At 48.1% G+C, this 11,233-nt stretch overlaps 1 protein-coding gene across 2 annotated transcripts in view; it reads right to left on the bottom strand.

Moving 5' to 3' along the window:
• Nucleotides 1-1,658: 1,658 nt before the first annotated feature.
• Nucleotides 1,659-11,233, bottom strand: part of LOC133132416 (serine/threonine-protein kinase PAK 3) — a 37,106-nt gene continuing 27,531 nt past the window's right edge. For both annotated transcript variants that reach the window (XM_061247858.1, XM_061247859.1), the window contains 10 exons: nucleotides 8,689-8,832; nucleotides 8,062-8,233; nucleotides 7,581-7,644; nucleotides 6,732-6,780; nucleotides 6,199-6,311; nucleotides 5,799-5,916; nucleotides 4,781-4,880; nucleotides 4,396-4,592; nucleotides 3,815-3,952; nucleotides 1,659-3,123 (listed from right to left, as the gene is read on the bottom strand). In XM_061247858.1, the coding sequence (XP_061103842.1) occupies nucleotides 3,034-3,123; nucleotides 3,815-3,952; nucleotides 4,396-4,592; nucleotides 4,781-4,880; nucleotides 5,799-5,916; nucleotides 6,199-6,311; nucleotides 6,732-6,780; nucleotides 7,581-7,644; nucleotides 8,062-8,233; nucleotides 8,689-8,832 (1,185 nt within the window). In that variant the 3' untranslated portion in view covers nucleotides 1,659-3,033. The remainder of the gene's footprint in view (nucleotides 3,124-3,814; nucleotides 3,953-4,395; nucleotides 4,593-4,780; nucleotides 4,881-5,798; nucleotides 5,917-6,198; nucleotides 6,312-6,731; nucleotides 6,781-7,580; nucleotides 7,645-8,061; nucleotides 8,234-8,688; nucleotides 8,833-11,233) is intronic.

The following is an 11,233-nucleotide window of genomic DNA, read 5'->3' as shown; positions in this document are numbered from 1 at the left end:
ACACTGGTGTTGTGAGGACCAGATTAATACTGGTGTTGTGAGGACCAGACTCCACACTGGTGTTGTGAGGACCGGAATACACACTGGTGTTGTGAGGACCGGAATACACACTGGTGTTGTGAGGACCGGAATACACACTGGTGTTGTGAGGACCAGACTCCACACTGGTGTTGTGAGGACCAGACTCCACACTGGTGTTGTGAGGACCGGAATACACACTGGTGTTGTGAGGACCGGAATACACACTGGTGTTGTGAGGACCAGACTCCACACTGGTGTTGTGAGGACCAGACTCCACACTGGTGTTGTGAGGACCGGAATACACACTGGTGTTGTGAGGACCGGAATACACACTGGTGTTGTGAGGACCGGAATACACACTGGTGTTGTGAGGACCGGAATACACACTGGTGTTGTGAGGACCAGACTCCCCACTGGTGTTGTGAGGACCGGAATACACACTGGTGTTGTGAGGACCGGAATACACACTGGTGTTGTGAGGACCAGACTCCACACTGGTGTTGTGAGGACCAGACTCCACACTGGTGTTGTGAGGACCAGACTCCACACTGGTGTTGTGAGGACCAGAATACACACTGGTGTTGTGAGGACCAGATTACATACTGGTGTTGTGAGGACCAGACTCCACACTGGTGTTGTGAGGACCAGACTCCCCACTGGTGTTGTGAGGACCAGACTCCCCACTGGTGTTGTGAGGACCAGACTCCCCACTGGTGTTGTGAGGACCAGACTCCACACTGGTGATGTGAGGACCAGACTCCACACTGGTGTTGGGAGGACTGAGCTGCGGAAGGCCATGCTGGGAAGGTTATAACAGACGTTGTCATCTGTTGGGACCAAACACTGGTTATTTACACAAGTGGGTGTCGGTGGGGTGTTCGTTTTCAGAGAAGCCATTGCAAAACCCACTGCAGGGCACATTCCACCACAGGCATAATCATTACGTCATTCATTATAATTATTCACCTGACACTTTTATCCACAGTTGATTCATTACCGGCTAATATCATTACAGTTGATTCGACTAAGCAGGGGTCAGTCGCAACAGCTGCACTGGTCTTATTGTGGCTACACTGGCTATACTGGAGCCTGAAGCACCAACCTTCCAGATCCCGGTCGAGCACCATTGCCGCTACGCTTTAGGCTCTACAATCCAACCGCCCGTGACCTCTATTTGATCATGATGTCGCCCATTCTGCATCATATAAACTCCCAGTCAGGACTGAGTATCTGCAGGACTGGGGCCGTCATCCTTTGCTCGACAATTTTCATTACAGCTTTCCCTCTTCCACAAAAAGATGAAACACGTCATCTCACTAGAGTCTGTAAATCCAAAGGCCGCCCTAACACCCACCCTCCTCTTTTCCAGTGTCAGTTGGAGGAAAAGGAAGCTTAATTTGTGAGACCAAAATAAAAATCTTTAAAAAATAGCACCCCTTACAAAAAGTATATACATATTCCATGGACTGACCAATGTTCACATACTGTTGTGATCACACATCCGTGACCCATTCGATAACTTCCCTAATTTGTACAAATGGCTTGTCGAAATGGACATGGAATCTGCGTTAAAGACCTGGGGTAGGTTCACAAAATGGATGATAGCTGTATCATGCAAGGGAACTTCACATCAATCATTAAAAATTAGCCCAACTTTATTGAAAACAAAATGGCAGCACCCTGGCTATTTGTATTGCATTGCAAAGCCTGTTGCTACAGGACAGATGAGTTCATATACATGCTACTGCCATTTTAAATGCTCATGTATGTATTTTTCCACAGCAAATGAATTGCACCCATGCTATCTGCATAAGCACTCATCCTTTAAAACCGTCTATTTATGAATATTATCTGGACATACACAGGGTAGTAGCAGACTTTTCTTTAAAGACAAGATATGATGTTGAAGCGCTGGTGGACAAGTCACTATTAAAATATGTATTTTTGTGTGTGGGCTAAATATAAAAAGCCATAACTACTGTATGTGAAATGGCATCCAGGCAAAGCAAAGGCAAGCTTTTTACTGATGATGCTCATTATGAAAAATGATGATAAGCTTTTTGTTTAATAAAATTATAATTTCAGTTGATGTAATTTAATTAGACATACTGTAATAATTAAATATATAGTAACTGGATGATATTTATGGGAATAGTTGCTCTCCCATGTTGCAACTCTGGTAATATGTAAACATATGAGCTCAACTCTTCAGTCAGTAAACAAATCACCAGTTTGTGAAACTACCCCACAATGTGTATATAATCTGGAAGTTCATAGCTTTGTGTTTTAATGAGATCCATGAAAAAAACGAATCTGTCAATGAAAAGTGTTTAACGCATGTATGTGTACATTATTTTGTATTGCAGTCCCAAATCCACAGACCACTAAACAGCGAGAAACACATCTGGAAATAGGGAAACATACTGCACAACCAATTAAATCACATCCTCCGATGGCTTTCATGGACAAATAAGTTTTCGAATGGAGCTATACATCTTCTCCCATACACAAACACACACACACCCACAAACATACATACGAATGACCTTCCACATTCAATAAGGAAGATATGAGCAGATCCATTAGGCTGCGTTGGGAGAGACTTGGTCATGCAAGTGCACAGAGGTCCTGGAGTCTCTCATGAAAATGTTCCTCACAGAGATTTGCTGGTCCTCCCTGTGACGGGGTGGGGGGGGGCAGGTCAAGGCTTTAGCGTTCACACAGGTGTCTCCTGTCAATCACTCTCCGGAGAAACATGGGGGGAATGCTTTGGGGATGACTTCCTGCAAAGTCAAACTCCTTTGCGGAACATAAACTCTTCTGACAAATGCCACGTTTAATGAGTTCTTCAGAGCTCGGGAGGAGTCTGGGCTCACAGTCCTGGCCAAAGCAGAATCGCCCGCCCTCCGGCTGAAGGAGGTCCAGTCCTTCATGTTCGCACCGTCCCGACAGAGGTACGCCAATCCCCAGGCAGAGAGCATGATGAGAGGTCTTGGCAGGTGGACGACCCTCCTAGCGACTGCTGTTCTTGATGGCTTCCTTCGCTGCTACAATCAGGGGAGTCAGGCTGGACAGGGGCTTGGCTAGCTTCAGGAACGAATGCTGCAGATTAAAGTTCAGATGAAAAGTAATTAATTCGGCACTTGGAATTCAAGCTGGGGAGGGGTTTTTTTCTACATAATCACAACAGACACAACGAATGCAACACATAGATATGGAGGGCTGATAGCAGAAGCATTCAAAGCCAGAGTTGAATAGTGAGCAGTGATGTGAGAGAGAGAGATGGAAAGTGACAGAGAGGCAGAGGGATAGAAAGTGACAGAAAGAGATGGAGAGAGATGGAGAGAAGAGGATCGATAGAGAGACGGTGTGATAAGGAGAGAGATGGAAAGTGGCAGTGATGGAGAGGGAGGGAGAGAGATGGAGAGAAGATGAGAGATGGAGAAAGAAGAGAGAGAGTGATGGTGTGATAAGGAGAGAGATGGAGGGATGGAAAGAGACAAAAGGAGATGGAGAGAGATGGAGAGAAAAGGAAAGATGAAGAGAGGAGAGAGATGAAGAGATGGTGTGATAAGGAGAGAGATAAAGGGATGGAAAGTGACAGAAAGAGATGAAAAGAGATGAAGAGAAGAGATGGAGCGATGAAGAGGGATGGGGAGATGATGCAGAGGGATGGGGAGATACAGAGGGATGGGGAGATGATGCAGAGGGATGGGGAGATGGAGAGGGACGGGGAGATGATGCAGAGGGATGGGGAGATGGAGAGGGATGGGGAGATGGAGATGTTCTCTACCTGCAGGAGCTGCTTGGCAGATCCTCTCCTGTCCACGTCCATCTCTAGACAGCGGTTGAGGAAGTCTCTGAACACGGACGAGAGCCTCTCCGGGTTCTGCAGCTCAGGGGTTCCGTTCGTGGCGATCAGGTACAGGGCCTGTGGGGGGTGCAGTGGTCAGCCCAGTGATAGTCGCTTTTAGAAAAGGGTCATTTATTTTCCCCCTGCTGTACTTAATATGTGACCTTCAGCTGTGATGCCTTTGGACATAATGAATTTAAAGAGCAAAACATAACACTGAACACTTTGTTTCTTGAGCCCTTAATGACTTTTTCTCTGGTGACTTCAAGGACAGGTTTCGCAAAAACACAGATTGAGCTTAGTCCTGGACTAAATTGAGTTGGGCACAGAGAATCACCGTTCAAAATGGAATTTAGTCCAGGCATAGGCTGAACGTGTGTCTGTGAAACTGGCTTATAGAAGCCATAGATGTGTGTCACTTCTTTGTGCCTTTGGTGGCAGCGATTGAACGTCCATACATGCTTTCATAACCTCCCCGCAGTCCGGAAACAGACTGCATCCCCATGCATGAGGAGCCTTACTCTGAGCGGATTCTCATTTAGATAGGGCGGCTCCCCTTCCACCATCTCGATGGCCATGATGCCCAAGGACCAGATGTCCACTTTAGGGCCGTAGGCCTTGCGCGTCACCACCTCCGGGGCCATCCAGTAGGGGGTGCCCACCATGGTGCTGCGCTTGTTCTGCTCGGGGGTGATCTGGGCGCAGAACCCGAAATCCGCTGGAGAAGAGACGGAATAGTGTCAGAAGGTTTTTCCCAAACTTACCTTTGCAGCCGTCCGACAACTCCCAGATGGTCCGGGAGTCTCTCAGAACTTCTCACACCAGCTCCCAGACACCCACGAGTGCAGTCATGTAATGTGACCCGCACCCCAGATTCTGCACTCGTAGCCCCCGCTCGGCACTCACTCAGTTTGACGGAGCCGTCCATGCCCAGGAGGATGTTGTCGCTCTTGATGTCTCGGTGGATCACCTGGTTCGAGTGCAGGAAGTCCAGGGCCTGTAGACACTGTGGGGAGCAGAGTGAGCTCATTAGGAACGGCACGGCTCTTCCCTCAGGAGGGGAAAACACCGGGTCCAACGGGCTGAAGAGGCCTTCACTCTGAAGTCAGTGTGCTTGGGACAGAGATCAGGAATACCGGAGGCTACTTTGGGAAGAAATCAAGAATATTCGAGTCTGCGTTGGGAAGAGGTCCAACATCTTGGGATTAGGGAAGAGATTAGAAATACTGGACTCTGCTTAGATATGAGGAATTCCTGAATGTGCATAGGGAAAAGGTTGGGAATACTAGAATCTGCTTAGTGAAGAAACCATGAATACCCGAGTGGGCTGAGGGAAGAGATCAGGAATCCTGGAGTCTGTTGATACGCAGAAATCACAGGTGGCTCACAGACAGGGATGTGTCGGGGATCACAGACAGGGTTGTGTCAGGGATCACAGACAGGGATGTGTCAGGGATCACAGACAGGGATGTGTCAGGGATCACAGACAGGGATGTGTCGGGGATCACAGACAGGGTTGTGTCAGGGATCACAGACAGGGATGTGTCAGGGATCACAGACAGGGATGTGTCAGGGCTCACAGACAGGGATGTGTCCCGGATCACAGACAGGGATGTGTCAGGGATCACAGACAGGGATGTGTCAGGGATCACAGACAGGGATGTGTCAGGGATCACAGACAGGGATGTGTCAGGGATCACAGACAGGGATGTGTCAGGGATCACAGACAGGGATGTGTCATGGCTCACAGACAGGGATGTGTTGGGATTCACAGACAGGGATGTGTTGGGATTCACAGACAGGGATGTGTCAGGGATCACAGACAGGGATGTGTTGGGATTCACAGACAGGGATGTGTTGGGATTCACAGACGGGGATGTGTTGGGATTCACAGACGGGGTTGCGTTGGGGAACAGGACCCTACCTCTCGGCAGACGGCAGCAATCTGCCCCTCGTCCATGCAGGTCTCTGTCACCACGTCAGTCAGGGAACCGCCGGCCAGATACTCCATCACCACCCACAGCTCGTCCCCAACCAGGTAACTGCAGACACACACACACAGTGTTGGGTCCTGGAGCAAGGCCCTTCACCCTGCATCGCTCCAGGGGGGAACGACCCCTGCTAAGTCTAAGTCACTTTGGATAAAAGTGTCAGATAAATAACTGTCATGTAATGTAGTTAGATTTAAAAGCACAGTGTATGATCTGATCGTTTCCTACCATATAGGAATAGGTTTTTGGGTTTCTTACCTTGGTCAAAAATTAGCTCAAATGTTAGCATACCGTATGAGGTGGTGTGTGTGTCTTGCAGGCAGGCAGTCTTACCTGTCCAGGTAATTTACAATGTTGGAGTTCTTGTTTTCCCTCATCACCAGGATCTCGTTGATGATCAGCTCCTTCTTGGGCTGCTGCTGCAGGGTCATCTGCTTGATGGCCACCTGTGAGGGAGCGCCCACAGGGCGAGGTCAGAGAACCGGGCGAAGAGTCTGAGGGTTTGGCCGGCGGACTCAGAACCGAAGGGTTGGGGGTGGAGTGAGTTACAGGCACTGCAATAGCACACTGCCCACCAGTCACTGGAGCTGAGCATCTCAGTGTGTGACCTGCATACTGTGATCATGATCTTGAAGATCAACAGATCTTTTTTGCCCTTGCCGATACAGTGTAGTTTATAAAGGGGTTCTCTCCTGACAGTCACACCTTCCACAAAGCCAGCAATCCACATCCCTCAGACTCTTAACAGCATCAAGGAGGCCGCTGGTCCGGCTGTATCCAATCTGTCCCGGTCTTCCAGGACTCACTGTGTCTCACACTCTGTTTACTCACCACTTCTGGGAGAGGGAGAGTGAGAGGGGGCTTACCTCCTGGCCAGTAGCAATGTCAATGGCTGTATACACCGTCCCAGAGGCCCTGTGGAAATAGGAAAGGTTAGAGTTAAGGTTAGGATTGGAGACAGGGTTATGGTTAGGATTAGGGTCAGGATTAGGTTTAGGGTTAGGGTTAGGGTTAGGTTAGGAGTGAATGTTGGAAATATTAAATAGTTTCAAGAGAACCTGAAAGACCCTGTAGAAATCAAATCATTGGCTTGAAAAGCCAATAAGAATGTGGGGCTAGATTGGCTATGCACGTTTTGTTTTACAACAAATTAAAGACCCCAAAGAACCACCAGGTGGCAGCATTGCACAGAACATGCATTTGGAATTTAGGTACAAAATTTGAGAAACAGCTAAACTGTATCAATCGCTGGTTCAAAAGCGGGGCTTTTGATTGAGTAATTGATTGAGGTCTGGTATCTTCAAGGACATACCAACACATTCAGGAGTTAGGAACCAGGAGCTCAGAGGCTTCCAAAGGATTCTTCACCAAGGAAACACGAGTACATCGTTTTTTAAGAACACATGATGCATTAATAATCGAGCTGTGGATCCACCTCTCCACATTTATAATTGACTCTTATTGGCTCTTAGGAGGAAAGATACCCACAATGCAGTTCTTCGGCCTCCCGCTACACTACGCTGACTCTCTTTGAACCCACAGCCGAAAGGCTGGAAGGCCTGACATAAGAAGAGCTGAGGACAGCTAGTGAGCTCTTGTGGCGTGCCCAGTCTCTGCACAGAAACGATGCAGCCTGTGCTAAGCTATGAGTGCTCCTCTCTCCTCTGCGAATGCGGGAGAGATGAATGGAGACCGTGCTCTCAATGACGGCTTACCCTTGTCCAATCTTCTCGAAGCGCGTGTACTTCTTCTTAGGGTCTCCGACACTCACGATGCTTCCTGGAACAAAATAGAGGCGAGGTGTCGAGGTCAGACTGGGGTCAGACTGGGGTCAGACTGGGGTCAGACCGGGGTCAGACCGGGCTCAGACTGGGGTCAGACTGGGGTCAGACTGGGGTCAGACTGGGGTCAGAAAGGTTGTGAACATGCACACAGTAGAGAACCACTAAATGTAGTGGTTAAAATTGTAAATTGCAACATGGAAAATAAATCTGGCTGATAATCTTTTGCTAATGTTGTACTCCGGTAATAGTTTTTGTGGCTATCATTGTTCATGTAATGTTTTTCTCTCAAATTATGTTACAACAAGATTATTTTAAAAACACCCATAGTAACTCCCATGTAAACACAGGAGAAGCAGTGATTGTAATGATGGGATTTGTACAGCGTCAGAAGTGTGAGGGGAGAGACACGTACGCAGTCGCTCCAGAATCTCCTCGTCCGTCATCTTGGACTTCTTCCTCTGGCGGTCGGTGTGACGGTACAGGGCGCTGGACGTGTCCTCAGGGGCCTGCGATTCAGGGGGGGTCGTGTCCTCCTTCACGGGGGCCGGGGGGGCCACTGGCTCCATGACTGAGCGGGTGAAGATCTGTCGGGACAGTCCCCGTTAGACAAAATGTCCCCGTTAGACAAAATGTCCCCGTTAGACAAAATGTCTCCGTGAGACAAAATGCCCCCGTTAGACAAAATGTCCCCGTTAGACAAAATGTCTCCATTAGACAAAATGTCCCCGTTAGACAAAATGTCCCCGTTAGACAAAATGTCTCCGTTAGACAAAATGTCACCAATAACTCCCAGGTAAAGGGAAGTTTGGAAACCAGCAGTTCTCAGCCCGTGAGTTGATGATCCTTGTTGATGAGAGGTGTTTTCACAGATTGCTTCATACTAAGGCATATTTAGGACGGGTGTTTTCACAGATTGCTTCATACTAAGGAATATTTAGGAGGGGTGTTTTCACAGATTGCTTCATACTAAGGCATGTTTGGGAGGGGTGCGCTCACAGATTGCTTCATACTAAGGCATGTTTGGGAGGGGTGCGCTCACAGATTTTGTGTGCTCAGGGCGGGGGGCGATAATCGGGGGCGGCTCGTTGTCATCGTCATCGTCGTCCTCTTCCTCCTCGTCCTCATCATCCTCCTCTTCTGACACCGGAGGGGCCAAGGGAGGCTCGGACGCAGTTTTGGTGCCCTGCGGGAGGAAGAGAATCGTGCTCACTGCTAACGTGCTAATTGCACAGAATTACTTTCACTGCGTTAGTCATCAGGCTATTATAAGGAGACTGGGCTTCTCCCGAGTGGAGCATTTCTCAGAATATCAACTCACAGCGCTGTAGGTATATCTTTTTGCCATACCCCAAATGCATTATTTACAGCATAGGCGTTGCTTGTTAGGTTTAGTAATGGGTTTGAATTACAATGGAAAAAGCTAAGCAAATGGCTGCCAGTCTGTCAGACTGTGTGCACCAAACTGTGTGGAAGCAAGAATAACATCCATCGGGGGGGGGGGAGAGTCACTTCCCAAAATGGAGGAGGCAGAGGGGGACAACCCCCCCCCCCACTCCCCCATCCCTGCTGTGAGCAGACAACAGATGAGGTGCTATTCTTCTTTCAAAATCTCTGAGAGTACAACAAAACCACACCACAGACATGAGCGCTCACAGACAGCTATCCCGCCGGGGCAGAAACACTGAGACAGCGGTCCTCCCTCCTGGTCCAGGAGAGCCGTGGGGGCTACTGCTTTTAGTCTTTGCCTTAATATCAGCAACCGATTCAGACCCAAGAAACCGGGTGAGGGGTGAGTTAATTGTGTGCCTGTGTCGACGGCTTTCACTGATCAATTAAGTGTTGAGTAACAACGAAAGCCAGCACGCCCAGCGTGAAGAGCCCAAGACCAGTGCGCTACAAGCTCATGGTGGTTTTAAGGCCCGTTTGGTGCAGTACCGCCACGGGTCCAGCCAGTCTGATTGTGTGAAGCTGCAGGCAGAAGCAGTGAAGCTGATCGCGACGGATCGCCTGATAGGCCAGCGATGCCAGAAACTCAACCCTCACCCCTGACTCTGTCACATGTATAATTCAGGGGTTAAAAACCTTACCTATCTATCCTTTTTTTTTAATGTATCATCTTTTTTGTGTAAGCCTATTTAACTATGTGGTGTATGTGTACCAGACCAGGGTCATATATGCAATTGTTTTTGATTAAAATATTTTAATAGATGTTATTGAGCTTGTCTGGTGTATTGTAGTCTACAATAAAGTATGAAACCTTCCTTCTGGTTCTCTTGATTGGCTCAATTACACCAGGAAAGACAATTGAGCAGAGAGCAGTATTTGAATCCAAAACAATTATGTATTTGACCCAGGTCTAATGTGCACTGCACATACTGTAGTCTGAAGTGGCTTTCATCCTCTCAAAGTGAGTCAGCGTTTCAAGCTGCTACAAAAAAACACTTTTCACATGGACAGCGGTGAGAGGTGGGAACTGCCCTCACACACCCAGGGGACCCTGCTGTCACTCCTCTACATCAAACATACACGGAGACAGTGGACGAGCACTCCAGGCTAGAAAACGGCCGCATTTACACCAGGCCCAATAGCCCACTCCACAACCAGCCATTTTCCCAGTACATTCTCCTGTTCCACACTGTAGCAGCTAGGAAAACAAGACCCGAGTACATGAGCACGATCTGCCCGGAGGTGAGTTGCTACTGAGAGATGATGGGTAGTGTTGTGGTGTCTCTGGTCAGAGCCAAGCTAGGAACTGCCAGGTGAAGCAGGTCAGTAGGGTGGGGGTAGGAGAGGAACACACTCAAAAGATAGAGTAAAAGAACTAAAACACTGCGTAAAAAACAACTCCAACACTGCATAAAACAACGACGCTGTATAAAAAGCACTACTGCACTGTGTAAAAGGATGGTAGCATTGTGAGGGCACTTGCTCTGGGAGTGCAGAGAGTTAAGGTCCCAGTGTACTAAAACATTTTTGTTCAAAACACTCAATATTGTCATTGTTATGATCACGCATGTTTAAGACAACAAAATATGAAATTCCTGGAATTCCTGAAATTAAATTCCTGCCTCGAAATTTCCTTAAATTTGTGTGTCTATGATCCTGAATAATTCAAAGCAACTTCTTGGTGTACAGTGACATGTTGACCTGTGGCTATTTTTTGAAAAGCCTGCAGACATTTTGAGCATACTGCCTACTTCACTCTGGGATGGAGATGGGAGATGGCGGCATGGTTGAGTTCAGCAGGTCTGGGATCAGCTGGGCATGTTGAGCAGCGCTAAGCGTGACAGGGGAACAGCTACAGGACCGAGCGCATGGTGTGCAGCAGCAACAAACATCCCATCAGCCTGTCAATCTACCAATCAAACAGCCAATCAGCCTGTCAATCTACCAATCAAACAGCCAATCAGCCGTTAAATCCGACAGCCAATAATGTCATAGGCCTGGGGGACTCTGGCTTGTAGCAGATCAGCGCTTTGCCCACCCGACTTGGATGAATACATTCAAGCCAAATACACTTTGTCAGTTTGATTTAGTTTATGTTTTGTTCCAAAAAAAAGGATGCTCTTTAATAACATTTTTTG

Source organism: Conger conger, chromosome 7 (genome assembly GCF_963514075.1).
Source record: "Conger conger chromosome 7, fConCon1.1, whole genome shotgun sequence".
In the NCBI taxonomy this organism is placed as follows: domain Eukaryota; kingdom Metazoa; phylum Chordata; class Actinopteri; order Anguilliformes; family Congridae; genus Conger; species Conger conger.
The sequence above is the reverse complement of the archived record's forward strand: the minus strand, read 5'-3'. Positions and strand labels throughout refer to the sequence as shown.